Source organism: Acartia tonsa, chromosome 4, assembly GCF_053477335.1.
Source record: "Acartia tonsa isolate MP-2025a chromosome 4, ASM5347733v1, whole genome shotgun sequence".
NCBI classification, from domain to species: Eukaryota; Metazoa; Arthropoda; class Copepoda; order Calanoida; family Acartiidae; genus Acartia; species Acartia tonsa.
This window is the reverse complement of record NC_137263.1, coordinates 772,581-790,382: the sequence shown is the minus strand read 5'-3', so window position 1 is coordinate 790,382 and position 17,802 is coordinate 772,581. Positions and strand designations below refer to the sequence as shown.

Genomic DNA, 17,802 nt, shown 5'->3' with positions numbered 1-17,802 from the left:
GATAGATAGAAAGATAGATAAAGAGAGAGTAAGAGAGATAAAGAGAGAAAAAAATAGATAGAGAAAGTGAGAGAGAGAGAATTAGAGAGTTGCTACGCTCTATTGATATAATTGAAAGTAAAGTGTTTATTTATTAAATCACTTTTGATAGATAGATAGAGAGAGAGGGAGAGAGAGAAATAGAAAAAATAAATATAAATTGTTTTTATAATAAATGCATTGGTCATGATAAATAAATAGATTACGAGTTAGAGAGAAAGAGAGAGAAAAGGGAGAGAGAGAAAGGGGGGAGAAGAGATATAAAAAAGATAGAAGAGAAAGTAAAATTGAAAATAAATAGAAAATGTTTATTTATAAAATGCTTTGGCCAGTATAAGTAGAGATAGAGAGAGAGAGAGAGAGAGAGAGAGAGAGAAAGAGAGAGAGAGAGTGAGAGAGAAAGAGAGAGAGAGAGAGAGAGAGAGAGAGAGAGAGAGAGAGAGAGAGAGAGAGAGAGAGAGTTAGAAAGTAAAAGTAAAAAAGTAGAAAATGAAATTAATGCATTTGAAAATAGAATTTGATTTTAAAAATCTGCTTCTAACTAAATAGAATCAAAACAACTCTCAAAAGTGCAATAGGCAGAATCCCATATTTTCTATTGGGCCAAAAAGCTCCCCCCCCCCTTCTCATTTTATTTATCTATATATCTATTCATATGGTCCACATAGAATGAATAAAAAAAGATTATTTGTAAAAAATCATGTGTCATGCATTATAGCAATCTTCAGTTACAATTTTAACTATTTATCTATCTATCTATCTATCTATTTATCTATCTATCTATTTATCTATCTATCTATCTATCTATCTTTCTATCCATCTATCTATCTATCTATCTATACTCCTACCTATATTATCTCTCCAGTATAGTATCCTATATTGTTCAGTGAACTCCATCCCCTGCCCCCCTCCATAACGTCCTTGTGTTTCAGTGCCTGTTTATCAAAATCAAAGCTGTAATTTTTAGTAGCGAAGCTACTCTATAATGTGTCAGTCAGTTATGCTATTGTTTTCTCGGCTGCCATGAAAGTTAGAAAGCTGAAATTTATAGTGATGATTCCTATTTGATATTCGCATCTAATCCCGGTTTACTTTCAGTCATACTTAAAAGATATGCACGTTATGTTTTGCATTGTTTCTCTTTTTTTCTTTGAGAACTGAAATTTTGCTATATAACTCACTTTGTCTGTTTGTCCATTTGATGATTTTTTGTAGTTCGCTACTTATGGATGTTGTCATCCTTGTTTTGATGCCTTCTCAATGAAAGATGATTTGATATTTCTATATTTGGAATTAAAAGTCTGTACGTCCGTCCGTCATTCTGTCAGCAAGAAACTGAAAACATGATTTTTTTTTCAAGATAGACAGCTGATATTTTTTGTGTAGATTCACTGTTCCAAGGAGTATCTAGTATATAATTTACTTGGTCCGTATGTCTCTCCCTCATTCTACAAAACATTCATATTTTTTGTGCTTATCTACATATGGATGTTGACATAAAATTCATATGTTCAAAATAAGTTCAAAATAAATTCGCAAGTTGTGTTTCAAGTAGCTGTCTGTCTATAGTGTCCTAGCAAAATAGGTATAGATGTCACTGATTTGGCCTACCTATTCTATGGACGTAAGGAAATACCCTATACCCAATCTCTTTTCTAGAAGTTTCTTTCCACCTTCCTTTTCTCCTTCCCTCTACAATGACGACAATAGAATAGGTAGGCCAACAGCAGTGACATCTATCCCCATTTTTTGCTAGGGCACAATAGACAGATACGATTTTAGTTCAAAATAAATTCGCTAGGTGTTTATTATTTACAGCTTTGATATATTCCTGTGATCCAATATTCTTTGTGTAGGTCCACCTCCAGCCATTCCTCAACCCCCTCTTTGATGACAGATTTGGGGCACCACGCGCCCCCTCGCACGTCCTGACGTACCCTGGAAAAGAAATAAAATTAGGGAGGGTGGGGACTTTTGTCTATTTTTTAAAAATTTGTTTTACACTAGTCCCCAAAGTTTAGAATAACGTTTTCTTATCAGTGGGCTTATTTAGTTGAATTTCCAAACGTTTCTTCAGCCACTATCTATCTATCTATCTATTTATCTATCTATCTATCTATCTATCTATCTATCTATCTATCTATCTATCTATCTATCTATATGTCTATCTATCTATTTATCTATCTATCTACCTGGCATGATGAGGCCCCACACTATGGTAGTCAAAGTAAGAGGAGGCAGTGATGTCATTATCCTTAATAGCACCAGTCTACATATCTATATCTTTTTTCTATAGCAAAACTACTCAATAATAACTATCTATCTATCTATCTATCTATCTATCTATCTATCTATCTATCTATCTATCTATCTATCTATCTATCTATCTATCTATCTATCTATCTATCTATCTATCTATCTATCTATCTATCTATCTATCTATCTATCTATCTATCTATCTATCTATCTATCTATCTATCTATCTATCTATCTATCTATCTATCTATCTATCTATCTATCTATCTATCTATCTATCTATCTATCTATCTATCTATCTATCTATCTATCTATCTATCTATCTATCTATCTATCTATCTATCTATCTATCTATCTATCTATCTATCTATCTATCTATCTATCTATCTATCTATCTATCTATCTATCTATCTATCTATCTATCTATCTATCTATCTATCTATCTATCTATCTATCTATCTATCTATCTATCTATCTATCTATCTATCTATCTATCTATCTATCTATCTATCTATCTATCTATCTATCTATCTATCTATCTATCTATCTATCTATCTATCTATCTATCTATCTATCTATCTATCTATCTATCTATCTATCTATCTATCTATCTATCTATCTATCTATATATCTATATATCTATCTATCTATCTATTTATTTATCTATCTATCTACCTGGCATGATGAGTCCCCACACTATGGTAGTCAAAGTAAGAGGAGGCAATGATATCATTATCCTTTATAGCACCGGTCTCCATATCTATCTATCTATCTATCTATCTATATATCTATCTATCTACCTGGCATGATGAGGCCCCACACTATGGTAATCAAAGTATGAGCTGGCAGTGATATCATTATCCTTTATAGCTCCAGTCTCCATTCCCAAGGCTTTGCTGCAGTCTAAAAAAAATAAGTTATTATAATGGACATAGAATATACGTGGATATATTGACAGGGGAAAATTTGTCGTCTATTTAGCCTGCTAATTTTAAATTCATGACAAAGCCCAAAATGTGTAAAAAATGATCCATGTGACGTAATAAAAATGAGGAATTGTCCATCTCTTTTTTAGGGGTTTTCTTTCCCACTTCTTCTTTCATCTCCCTCATGTTTATGACGTCACACGGATCATTTTTGAAACAATTTAGGCTTTGTTGGAATTCATTTATTGGTCAGTTCGTTCATCCAGTAGGAGAGGAGGGGGAATGTGAAAAGGGGATGGTAGGGGATATTTGTTATTTTAGCCAGCTACAAGTTTCACTTACTATTTGGCTTTGCCCCTAGCTCATAAGGACTCTCCCCCATCTGAAATTTATTTAAGTTAAATTTTAACAAACCTAAAACTATTTTTCTAACACTTTTTCACACAAAACTTTAATTTGTTTTTCTTTAAAAACTTAAAAATCGTCTAACCTATCCTATTACAAAAGCAACCTTACTATTAAAAACTAAATAGACCAAGCTGTTTCAAAGATCTTATTAAACAGACACTTACTTTTAGCATAATATTTATGACAAAAGTTAGAATTTCCATGAATTTTTTCCCAATAAATATTTATTGATAAATTTTGTAATATATTCTTTAGAAATAGATATTTTATTACTTGGATGCTGCACCAGATTTTCATGATTTCTGATAGAGTAATGCTCGCAGCAGGCTAAAATAATGATAACCTCCATCCATCTCATTCACTCCATCCCCTCCCCTCCTACTGGATAAACGAACTGAACAATAAATGAGGTCCATAATAAGCTAAATTGACGACTAATTTTCCCTTGTCAACATATCCACGTATATCCTATATCCATTATTTTGATATATATTGGTATTATGTAAACTTTTTAGAATATCATTATTGGGAGCTAAGCTTTTCTATAATTAGGGTAGGTACGTCTATCTGTAAAAAAAATTAAGCTTTTTAACATCATTCAAATGATGTCTTGGGAATTTGGAAAATACAGTTTTTTCACTTAAACCTACAATACAAAGTAGAACAATGTCTGTCCGTCTGAAGCTTGAGATCTTGGTAACCGCTCAACCGAATGGGCTTTACTCTTCATAGAATATATCTACTGGTCCTGCAGTGGTTTTAAGCTATTTTTTAGAGGGTTTGAAATATACCATCACCTAACTTCTTAAGGCAAGGCCTCTAGAGGCTAGGGGCGAAGGCACTAGTAACAAATAAACGAACATTGGTATAAAAATTTATAATAAAAGAAAAGCTTCGCTATTTAATGAAAAACATAGTAATTTGAGACAGAGTGTGTGTGTGTGTCTGTCTGTGTGGTGTGTGTGTTTGTGTGTGTGTGTTTGTGTGGGTATGTATGTGTATGTGTGTGTGTGTGTGTTTGTGGAAGTAATTTAAAACCTGATGCTCTATTCCATCAAAATTTCTCTTTTATCTCCCCCCCCCCTCAAAACACCCCACCCTCACATCTGATTATAAAATAATAGTCTAACTTTGCCAAGATAGTAAGGAAACAAGGATGAAAATGTGCACAATGATAATAAACAAAATTAACCCTTCTGTAAAATTGCTATTTAGTGCCAACCAACTAAGTCTGATTAAATAGATATTGAAAGCTGTAAATGCGAAAACGATATGGTTCTCATAGGTCCTAGGGAAAGTTTATAACTATTTTGGGGAGAGGAAACCACCAACCTAAGAGAAATCACGAAAAATACAAAAAATATATTTTCAAAGTGCCACTGTTTGACTTGCTTAACTTTCCTTCCTACAAGTGTGTCGACACTTTTTATTTTTATCCCCCCACCCCCCCCCCCTAAAAGGGCCCTAGAGGTTCCTAAGGATGTAGCCTTTAGTACTATGTAAAATAACAGTTAAAAAGAAAGGGAAGGAAATATTTATAGAGATGCTTCGTATATAAAATAACTATAAAGTATATTTAGGGTATAACTAGATATAGTATACCACAGGGATGGGGGCGACATTGGACTGTTTATTATACTAGTCCCCAAAGTTTTATAATAGCGTTTTCTTATTCGTTGGCTTAAAAACTTTAGGGACTTTTATTGAATCTTGATTGGTTGGTTCATTAGGTTGAGTGTCAAAATGTCTCTACAGAAGGTATATTTTTGTGTATAATCATTGGGGAGGTACATTAATTTATTGGCCATTGTCTTATCCCTTTAGATCCCTGAGATATAGTCTACAGCTATTTCTACTAGATATACAATATCACAATGGGGTAAATCTTGTCAAAATCTTAGATTTATAAATATTTAAATTCATATCACAATGGGGTGGATAGTGTCAAAATTAAAAACAAATAAATCTAGGTATATATAGATTAATTATTACTTTCACCAAATTATCAAGTACACTAATAGGGTAAAACTCATAGCTGGCTAAAATGGTGACTTTTATCCACCCTCTTTTCCCATCCGATACAATAAATAATGTCCATGTTAACAACTTAATTTTAAATTTTTTCCGTGTCATAATTTCTATATATTTTCAATATCCATTTATGTGCATTTAATGTTAGTTTGACTTCAAAGAAGCCTTTGATAACAAATTAACATGAGTTTTTTTACTACTAAAGATTTTTTAATGAAAAAAGGCTTGTAAGTTTGACTTCTTCTACCAACCAACGAATAAATTAAATTTATGTGTAGATACTTATTTTTCAAAAGAATCTTTAAAAGATTTAAGATACCTTTTTAAAATCAGAGTAATGCAGAAGGGTGGTGTATACTGTATATACGCCCTAAGTTTCTGGTGTAAAATTTATGGGTGTGTTTCAGCCCCCCCCCCCCTGGTGAAAACATGTGCACACCATTGTTTAAAATAGCAGCCATATAAAAAATATTTCCAGCTTAGATTAGCATGTTTTAAGCTATTTTCCTATACAATCTCTATCCTAAAGGAAAGTGGAGCAGCAGCAACAATGATATTGAAAGAAATTTACTGATATTAACAACAGGTTTATTTTTAATATTACAGGAGATATAGAAATTTTAGATAAAAATATGCTTTTAATGAACATATAATTTTTATTTAAAAATATGTTTATGACTTTGTTGACTATAATAAGGTGTTCAAAACTGACATATGGTTACAGTTTGATTGTATAATTTGTCTTACATGTTATTAACAAAAAAGGTTAATAAAAAGATAATCTATAATACAAAGTAGAACGATGTCTGTCTGTCCGTCTGTCTGAAGCTTAAGATCTCAGTAACCGCTGAACCGATTGGGACTACTTTTCAAGGATTATACCTACTGGTCCTGTGATAGTTTTAAGCTATTTTCCTTGGGGATGGAACACCCCCAACTCCCCCAAAATCTAAATAAAAACACCCCCTTTTTTTATTTTTTTTTTGTATTTTTGTAGAAGATATCCTTGGTCCTTTTTTTTTTTGTTTTTTTTGCAGGAGATTTCCTTGGTCCTTCTTATTTTTTTTTTACGAATTTCACCGTAACTTTTTTTTTTATTATCTCTTGGGGCAAAGCCCCTAGAGGCTAGGGGCAAAGTTGCTAGTCTATTATAAAAAGTAGAACAATGTCTGTCTGTCCGTCTGTCTGTCCGTCTGAAGCTAAAGATCTCAGTAACCACTGAACCGATTTGGCTCTACTTTTCAGGGATTATACCTACTGGTCCTGTGATGGTTTTAAGCTATTTTCCTGGGGGATGGGACACCCCCAACCTCCCCAAAAACTAAAAAAAACATCCCCCCCTTTTTTTTTGTAGGAGATATCCTTGGTCTTATTTTTTTTTTTTTTTTGCAGGAGATTTCCTTGGTCCTTCTTATTTTTTCTTTTTTTAATGAATTTCACCTTAACTTTTTTTATCATCTCTTGGGACAAAGCCCCTAGAGGCTAGGGGCGAAGCCGCTAGTTTATAAATAAAGTAATAAAATTATGTGTTGCCATAGGTTTTCTTCAGATAAAATATACCTTAAATATGTCTCAATATTGCAACAAGAAGAAAAATGTATACTAAACTATAATAAAGATCTCATAAATATAATTAAATTAGCTACAACTTGGCAGGGTGCCCCCTCAATACATTCACAGGGTTGGGAGGGGAAGTATTACCCCCCATGGGAGGATTATCTTAGTAGGGGGTTACCATACCATACACACCTTTATATATTGCTCTGAGATAGTTCATTTAGTTTTACCATAGGTTAGAAAAAAAAACATTTTTCTATTTTTAAAATAGATCAAATATGTTTGTGGCTTAAGATCCCTGATATTGGTGGATGTTTGTTTGATACTGTATATCTCTAAAAGAGCACATCCCACTTACCTTTTTTAGATAAATAGTAAAAATTAAATATCCAAAAATAATGTAACCACCCCATTGTGTAATTATGGGAGCCCCTCCCTTTTTCTCTACAAGACATCACCCTACCTTTATTACATGAAAATAAGGAGAGGTAAATTTATATTCTTTAGTTTTCTTTTTTAATAATATAATATTGGCTTTATCCCTTGCCTATATGAGAGGGTGTGGGAAATGATGAAAGTAGCATAGAACCACTACAAGACATAAAAAATACTACTCTATAAAGCCCTACGCAAGCAATTTCCGAGATCTTAAAACCAAATCTACCTCATAAAAAGATTGTTAAAATCAATAAGTGAATTTTTTCCCATTTACCTCTCCCCCTATTCTATATATTTTTGCTACATCCGATATATACAGGAAATTTAATACATTTTCTTTTTAGAAACAAAGTAAAGTTTTACTTCTAGGGGGAAGAATCAATATATTAATACTTGGATGTAGCACCAGATTTTTATGTCTTCTGTTAAAGTAATGCTTGTATTTGGCTAAAATAACGATAACTCCCCTCCCTTCTCCTCCTACTGGATGAACGAACTGACCAATAAGTGATTGACGAAAAATTTTCCTGTCATAATATCCACGTACAGTATATATCCATTGAACAGTTTGAACAGTGGGAAAGGATTTTTATCTCAAGAAAAAAATACTTTGTCTAAAATTATTTAATCTTTTTGACGTGTTTATTTAGACACTATTTAATTAATCAAAATCAAATCTAACCAAAATATGTAACGCAACTCTAATAATTAGATTATGTCAATGGTCATTTTTTTTAAATACTGGAGAAATAAGCCTTGTTGATCGATATTTTAACTGACAGAAAGGTTGAAAGCAAAACTGTTTTTCTTTAGATCAAAAAGCCCATTTTTTTTTTGATTTGCCAATATATGCATTTACTTTGAGATTTTAATTAATCTGAATCATTAATCGATTTTTTTTTGTTTTTTTTATCTATTTTTTTGAGAAGGTGGGGTGTGTATTTAAAAGATAGCCCTTCCCCAAAGTATAATACTACTTAATTATCTTTCATTTTACCCTCCCTCTAAAAACTTTACAACTTTAGGTACTTTTGTTGAATTTTCATTGGATGGTTCATTAAGTTGAGTAAACAAATGCTTCAACAACTATTTATAAACTACGAAAGGGATAATTATTTGCATATTCATTGGGTATGTAAATCAATTTATCGCCATTTGTCTTATCCTTTTAGATCCCTGAAAAGTTTTTGAAAATCTGTTTCTCTTTCTCAGATAAACTTTAAATACAGACGGATGTATATATGATAGAAAAAGTAGGAATTTAAAGGGATAAGACAATGGATGATAAATTGATGTACGACCCCAATGATGTTACACAAAATCACCCCTTCTATAGATAAAATCTATTGGTTTGGACACTCAACTTGATGAATCAAATTTTAAAAAATACCCAAAGTATTAGTAAGAAAACGTGTTTATAAAACTTTGGGTACTAGCACTCCATTGTTTTCTTATTCTCTGTAATGGATGTAGAATATATGTGGTTATTGTCAAAATATTGTCGTCAATTTAGGTTGCCAACATGGACATTACTTATGGGTCAGTTTATTTATCCTAAAGGAGGGGATTGGTTGAAGAGGGTGGATGGGGAGATTGTTATTTTAGCCAGCTACAAGTTTTACTTTAAGTACATAATAATCTGGTGCAAGATCCAAATAGTAATAAATCCAATTTAGAGAGAGAGATATTGTTAAAAGAAAAAAAAAGTTTTAAAAAAGTAAAAAAAGAAAAATATTTTAAGATTTACATTTACTGTATGATGTAATATTCTTTTATTTTAGAGAAAAAAGGTATTAAGTTATATAAAATTAGGAAGGGGGGTATGCTGGTACCCAAAATTTTAGCTTAAAAACTTTGGGTACTTTTGTTAAATCATTATTGGTGTCCAAATGTTTTAACCAATAATTTTATCCTACAGAATTAAAGACAAATGTTTCGCTATAAAACTTTGGGTAACTTATGCTACAAATATTTTATTATCTAAAATGGGTAATTTTGTTTATCCTAGTTTGGGGTGTACATCAATCTATCGTCCATTGTTTTATCCCCTCAGATATCTGAAAATATCTGTTAGTTTGTTACTGCTTCGCAATCTTTGAACATAATATTTCTTGGTATTACATATGATATATTATTACTTGGATGTTGCACCAAATTTTTATGTACTCTGATAAAGTGATGCTCGCAGCTGGCTAAAAGAACATTAAAATCCAACCTCTTTTACCCTATCCCCTCCCCTCTTAATGAATGAATGAACTGACCAACAAATTATGTCTAGCAACCTAATTGATGACAAATTTTCCCCTGTCAATATATCCACATAATTTATATATCTAAAAGTTCTTGATATTGAACCTTTAACTCAAGGATTTCAAATAAACATTAAATTTAAATATACAACATTTACACACACACACACACACACACAGACAACACACACACACACAGAGAAACACACACACATAAAGTTACGGAAATATTTATGTATATTTATAAAGAAAACTTTTCCTTACAGGAAATTACATTCTAAGGGGCAAAAGTATACATAGATGGATAGATGGATGGATGGATAGATGGATAGATGGATGGATGGATGAATGGATGGATGGATGGATGACTGAATGGATGGATAGATGGATTGATATATGTATGGATAGATGGATAAATATATATGGATGGATAGATGGATAAAAAGATGGATGAATAGATGGATGGATAGATGGATGGATAGATGGATGGATAGATGGATGGATAGATGGATGGATAGATGGATGGATAGATGGATGGATAGATGGATGGATAGATGGATGGATAGATGGATGGATAGATGGATGGATAGATGGATGGATAGATGGATGGATAGATGGATGGATAGATGGATGGATAGATGGATGGATAGATGGATGGATAGATAAATGGATAGATGGATAAATATATATGGATGGATAGATGAATAAAAAGATGGATGGATAATTGGATGGATAGTTGGATGGATAGATAGATGGATGGATAGATGGATGAATAGATAGATGGAAGGATGGATAAATGGAAAGATAAATAAATGAATAGATAGATAGATGAATAGATGATTGGATAGATGAATGGATAGATGGATGTATAGATGGATGGATAGATGGATGGATAGACGGATGGATAGATGAATGGATAGATGGATGGATAGATGGATGGATAGATGGATGGATAGATGGATGGATATATGGATGGATAGATGGATGGATAGATGGATGGATAGATGGATGGATAGATGGATGGATAGATGTATGGATAAATGGATGGATAGATGGATGGATAGATGGATGGATAGAGGGATGGATAGATGGATGGATAGATGGATAGATAGATGGATGGATAGATGTATATAAAAATGGATAGATGGATAAGTAGATAGATGGATAGAAATGAAGATATAATAATAGATAAATAGTTAAATGGATAGTCAGATAGATAGATATAAAATAATTTCTTCAGCTAAAGTTTGTTTTCATAAAAAAAATATAAAAAGGAAAATAAGACATAATTTGAGACATTCCGAAAAAGAGTTTATATAAACAAATTCTCTATTTTATTAGATTTATTTCTATTATATTTTTTTACATTTTATTTAAAACGCACCTTTACATATGTGGTTCATTTTAAAATATCTATAAAGTAAAGAATCTAGGACCTACACCGCGTTACTAAGGATGTTAAAAAAAGGTTGATACTACTGTATATTGGTATATTAGGTGTGCGATTAAAATAGTTGGAGAAGGAATAATGTCTTGGCCTTAAAAAGCTACAGTTAAGAATACCCAGAAAAAAAAGTTAGTAATCAAATGAATGACGTTTGACCGTATAATTATGCACTTAATTAGCAAGATTGGTTTGTATTTCGTCCTAAAAAGGTATTATAATAAGATTTCATAGATGTTAAAAACTTTGGGTAATTTTATTAAATTTTGATTGGTTGGTTCATTATGTTTAGTGAACAAACGTATCAACCACTGATTGTAATCTTTAGAAGGGGTAATTTTGTGTATTATCATTTGGGTTGTACATCAATTTATGAGCCATTGTCTTATTTCTTTAGATTCCTGCCTTCCAAAAATTAATAAAACAACAATATTTGAAACAAATACATAACCCTGTGGGGTATTTGTTCCTACCTAACCTAACTTACCTGAATGTACGGGATGTTTAAGAATACTGGCCTCCTGCTGGATGCTGCTAGGATCTGGCAGACCGCTGACGGTGGCCGCCAGAATACAGGTAAAGAACATCAGCAGCAGGCAGCTGCCAGGTAGCCTCTGGCAGCCTGATGGTATCACTTTCATTTTACACATATTCTCAAGTAGCGCAGCTACTATATAACTAGTTTTATTAACAACTCTATAATTAATCACTTTTTTTTATTTTGATCACTGCATTTTTTAACTCTGAAAAATATAAAATTATAACAATGAAGTGAAACACACAGCAGGCCATATTAACGAAACCCCCCATCCTTCCCTTATCCCAGCTTTCTCTTTCTACTGGATGAACAAACTGACCAATGATAAGAAACCTAAATTGACGACAATTTTTCCTCCATAGACGTCCAAGGGGGGTGGGTAAGGGGGCGATTATCCCCCCCCCCCCATAGAATAAGGAGGATTGACCACATTTGTAACTTTCAAGGGTCAGCTAAATGAGTACAGCCCCTTCTTCCCCCCTCCCCCCCTACCACAAGTTAATGTATGGATGTAGTTGCTATCATGTATAAATCAGCTGTTTAAAAACATACATAAGAGCGCAACCTAGTTTTATAATATAAATACCGAGACCAATATTTTTTGTAAATTTTCTTACATAATTAAATGTTTTAAGGCTTAAAATGCACATCAAATTCATTTTTAATCTATTGTGAATACGGAAGAGAAAGGTGGAAGCTTGGCTACAAGGCTTTTAGTAAATTATTGTAATAGGAATTTATTTTGAATATTTTTTCTGAATAATTACTGAAATCATGTTATTTACTAACAGCCTTATAGCCGTTTTAGTCTTTCAAATGTTCCAATTTTTTTTCAGGCTAGCCAGGCAGAATCTTCTACCTGGATTCTATTCTATACTTTATCTTCTTTGCCCCCCCCCAAAAAAAAAAGCTTGGACGCCCCTGTTTTTCTCCGTCATAATATCCACGCATATTCTATATCCATTATTATATCAAAAAAGAAACAATATTTGTAGTTTAACATTTAAAGGTAGCATTATTATATCCCATAAAAAATAGCCTAACCCCTAAACATAAGTTCCTCATTTTAAGACACGTTTTATTATTAGTGTAACAGTTTCTGAGATCTTTAGCTTCAAATACTTTGTATATAGCGAATTAATGTCCAGGTTTTTAAAACAACTAGTGTATTTTTAACATATTTTCTATAATTTGGGTCCGTCCCGTAACGGTTAGCTCTTTTCATTAATTTAGTCATGTTAGAATTTCTTACCGATTTCAAACTTTACATGATGATTCCTATTAGTTAGGTATGATTTAGGAAGAGTAACAACTCTGTAATCATTATTAGAAAGTCCCTACGTCCATTTAATATATTTACACAATTTAATTTCTTTCTGATTTAAGTGCTTCGCTTTTATGAATGTTGTCATCCTTGTTTATTTTATGATTATTTTGTTTATTTTTAAATATTGGAATATTTTGTTTAAAAGTCTAAAATTTTTGTTTTTAAATATTTCTAAATTTTGAAGGATTTTCTGGTTTAAAGTTTTAGTTCAAAATTCTTGGTTTTTGGTTGAATATGTTTTTGTTTATAGACTGTATGTTTCGGAACGCAATGCCTAGCCGTTCTCGAAATCTTATCTCCAAGCCCTCCGAATGACCAACATAGTGAAGTTTACGAATGTGTATTTATTACCATGAAAACAGTAAGTCTAAAACAAAAATATAAGAATTAATTACATAAAATTAATGGTTATTATTTTTGTAACATCGAGGTTGCGTGATTTCAATTTAATAAAAAATATGAATTTTCTAAAAAACTTTAAATTGGCACGAATCATATTAACTCGCATCAGAAATTAATAATTTTAGAATAAAATAATCAATAACATAAAAGTAAATATTCGTATATCAAAACTTAGCAGTTAAATGGTCTATTTGCTGAAAAATTAATGATTTAAATTTCTTCATAAAATTGTACCATTCTACGCTTATTTTCAAGAATTAAAAGATAAATTCTTACCACATATGATGTCAAACTAAGCAGGAAGGCTTATTTGAGATATTCCACACATCAGAGCGCATGTATATTCAAGCAATACATTATTTTCATTCACGTAGCTCCTCACGTGGGACTAATCAAAGGAAAAGTGCGCGTCTCTTTTGTTCGTTTACAAGCCACGCGCCGCGCGGGGATAGTTAGGAATGCCGCGTAACACACTCATTCTCTGGGGAATTCTGGTGTAAGGAAACAGGGATTAATGGGTTCGAACTTGCCAGGGAATACAAGAAATACATACCGAAACACTGTACAAGTCTAAACATTTTTTTCTTTATAAGTTTTAAAAACTTTTGAATTCAAAACTTTATGCTTTGAAATATTATATAGCAAGTAATATGAAGTTTGTCTGTCTATTTGTATGTGTATTTTATGATTGAAACAGGGATCATTCTTAAGGAATAAGACAATAAACATCAATGTAAATTAAAATTATTGGTTGAAAAATTAGGACGCTTTAAGATTAAACAAAAATGTCAAAGCTTTGAAGCCAACGAATAAGATAAAACTTTGGGTACCAGTATAATTGAGAGTCTAATGTCCTCTCCCTTCCTGGTGTTGCTACTAAGTATTATCTTACTTTGCAAAGTAAACAGATACCAATTATTGGGATAATTATTATTTAGATAGATAGATAGATAGATAGATAGATAGATAGATAAGTATAAAAAAAAGATGGATAGATAGATAGATATAAATAAAGATAGATAGATAGATGGATATAAATATTGATAGATAGATAGATAGACAGACATATTGATAGATACCAATTATTGGGATAATTATTATTTATTTAGATAGATAGATAGATTTTTAGATATTGATATATATATATATATAGATAGATAGATAGATAGATATATAGATAGATAGATATATATATAGATAGATAGATAGATAGATAGATAGATAGATAGATAGATAGATAGACAGATAGATAGATAGTTATTATTGAGTAGTTTTGCCTCATAGAAAAAGACAAAAATGATATTGGTTATTGCCCTAAGATTATCTTAATGTATGCAATATTAGTATCTTTATTCGTAGCATCTCTATAATTATTTCATTCTCAAAAAGAAGCTGTAGGCTTCTATCAGCTTAATTGAGAAAGAAAATTGGATAAAGTTTGTTTGAAAATGCTAGCAAAAGGGTCTTTGCAATTTGAGGCAGGCAGTCATCTTTAATATGTATCTCTCTCTTTCTCTCTATATATCTTACTTTCTCTTACTTTTTCTCTTTTTTTATCTTAGCTTTCTCTTTCTCTCTCTGTCTCTCTCTCTGTCTCTTTCTATCTCTTTCTCTCTCTTTATATCTCTCTTTTTTTTCTTTCTATCTATCTTTCTCTTTCTCATTTTTTCTTTCTCTCTCTCTTTCTCTCTTTTTGTCTTTATATCTTACATTCTCTCTCTTTATTTCTCTCTCTCTCTCTCTCTCTCTCTCTCTCTCTCTCTCTCTCTCTCTCTTTCTTTCTTTCTTTCTCTCTCTCTCTCTCTCTCTCTATCTTTCTCTATCTCTCTCTTACTCTCTCATTTTTTCTTCCTTTTGATATATTTATCCTTGTAACATAAATATAAATTATGTATGTAAACTATACATTCTTCATCAAGGATCTAAAGGGATAAGACAATGGACGATAAATTGATATACATCCACAGTGATGAAAATAAAATTATCCATTCTGTAGTTTAGTACTATTGGAAGCTAGTAAAAGTGACTGACTCAGATTATGAAGTCAAAAACAAATTAACCAATGCGAGGCCAAAATAAATTGTAATTGACTAATGGTAATTTGTAATGGCCTCTCATTGGTTATTTTTTTTGACGTCATAATCTATTATTAATTTAAAAGTTTGGACAATACTAGTTTGGAACCAACCAATCAAAATTCAATGAAAATACCAATGAACGAGATAACGCAGTTATAAAACTTTGGGTACTAGTGTGAATATAAGTCCAATGTCCCCTCCCTCCCTGATATTCATAGATATTGAAAAGTAAAGGAATACTCAAACAGTGGAATTAAAAATATGATAATTTATATTTATACTTCGATGTTTCTTTGGAACCACTTGATAAACCCTTCTAGCCCCCCTGGGTGTCAAAAAACGTAAAAATTGACCTAATCTTAGTTTTCTCTGGAAACACTTAATAAACTTTTATGGGTATACACTGAGGGATGATTTAGGGGGGATGGTTTTAGAGACACCCCGCCCACCTTAGGAAAAAGGCTACACTTACGTCCCCCTTCCAAAATTGAATTAAAAGAGCACTTTTTTGGAGTTGCTATTTTTGAGTGTATCTATTATAAGAATAATTGTAGTTTGTGGGGGGGAGGGGGGTGGGGTTGAGTGAGGGGACATAGGAAGTTAATATGTCCCAGGAATAGGGGATATGACAATGGAAAATAATTTGATGATCCTTCGAATGTCAAAGGACAGAAGTCGACTTTGAAGAAGGGAGCATCTAAATAATAACCAAGGATCTAAAGGGATAAGACAATGTCCGATAAATTGATGTACATCCCCAATGATATTAAACAAAATTAACCCTTCTGTATTAGTAGTTGTAATGTTTGGACACTCAACTTAATGAACCAACCAATCAAAATTCAACAAAAGTCACCAAATAAAAGAAAACGTTATCATAAAAATTTGGAGACTAGTGTAATAAACAGCCCAATGTCCCCTCTCTTTCTTGTTTGAAAAGAAGGCTATCCCTTATTCAAGAAAAGTATTAGAATATTGAGTATCGGTTACCAATGATCTTTAATCTTTAAACTTGGTTACCAGGCGAGGCGGGGACAGGGCACCAGGTAGAGAGGGGACATTGGGCTGTATATTACACTAGTACCCAAAGTTTTGTAATCTTTAAACTTGGTACCAGGCGAGGAGGGTAACAATTATGTCCATAGGTAGCGCAGCAATAACTTAACAATGATAATTAACTCCATAATTCTAACAAACTGGAAAAACTTTTTAACGGTTGATTGATATTAAAAGTTTATAAGAACCATTTATAATACCTTACAGTTATCGTATTATTTACAGCTCTTATACAGATAATAATCAATACTGGTATTAATTTTGTGATTTTAATTTTAATATTCGGGGACAATTATCTTTAACGATGATATACCTGATTTTTAAGTATGGCTGAGAACTGGAAAATGTTATAAAATGTTAAAGTAATTATTTTTTATACTTTTCCAATTTAATAGAAATAATTCTTAGTTGGTTTTCTGTGGCGTACAACGTGTGGGGGTGAGACCCTCTGTGGAGTAAAATAAAGGGAAATTTGATATTTCAGGAAGTGGAGGGGGGGGGATAACATTTGGCTACATCACCCTCCCGCACGCTTGCGGTTGGTTACAATGCATTTAGAATAACTAAACTCAATGAAAGGTACCATATATACTTTACACATGGAGGAAGGGGACATTGGGCTGTTTATTAGACTAGTCCCAAAATATAATAATACGGTTTTCTTATTTGTTGGCTTACCACTTTGGGGACTTTTATTCAATTTTGATTGGTTGGTTCATTAGGTCAAGTGTCTAAAAGTTTCACCAACTATTGTAATCTACAGAATCCAATTCATCTACCAATAGATAGATATAACGACCATAGATGGATAGATAGAGACATTTTATCTAATAGATAGATAGATATATGTAATATAATTAGATTAGTAAATAGCTAGATAGAAAGATAACTAATATAATTGTCGTTGCCATGAAACCCAAAAGATACATGGTAAATTATATAGATAGCTAGATAGATAGATAGCTAGATAGATAGAAAGATAGTTAATATAGTTGGTTATGCCATGAAACTTTTAATCAAATAGATTGATACTTAGTTAACTATATTGATATA

General features: G+C 31.9%; 1 protein-coding gene across 1 annotated transcript in view; it reads right to left on the bottom strand.

Moving 5' to 3' along the window:
• LOC145318130 (discoidin domain-containing receptor 2-like) overlaps nt 1–11,989 on the bottom strand; it is a 131,640-nt gene extending 119,651 nt beyond the window's left edge. The window contains exons 1-4 of the mRNA XM_080159479.1: nt 11,836–11,989; nt 3,096–3,198; nt 1,875–1,977; nt 888–978 (exon numbers count right to left, since the gene is read on the bottom strand). Of these exons, the coding sequence (XP_080015605.1) occupies nt 888–978; nt 1,875–1,977; nt 3,096–3,198; nt 11,836–11,989 (451 nt within the window). The remainder of the gene's footprint in view (nt 1–887; nt 979–1,874; nt 1,978–3,095; nt 3,199–11,835) is intronic.
• Nucleotides 11,990–17,802: the final 5,813 nt, after the last annotated feature.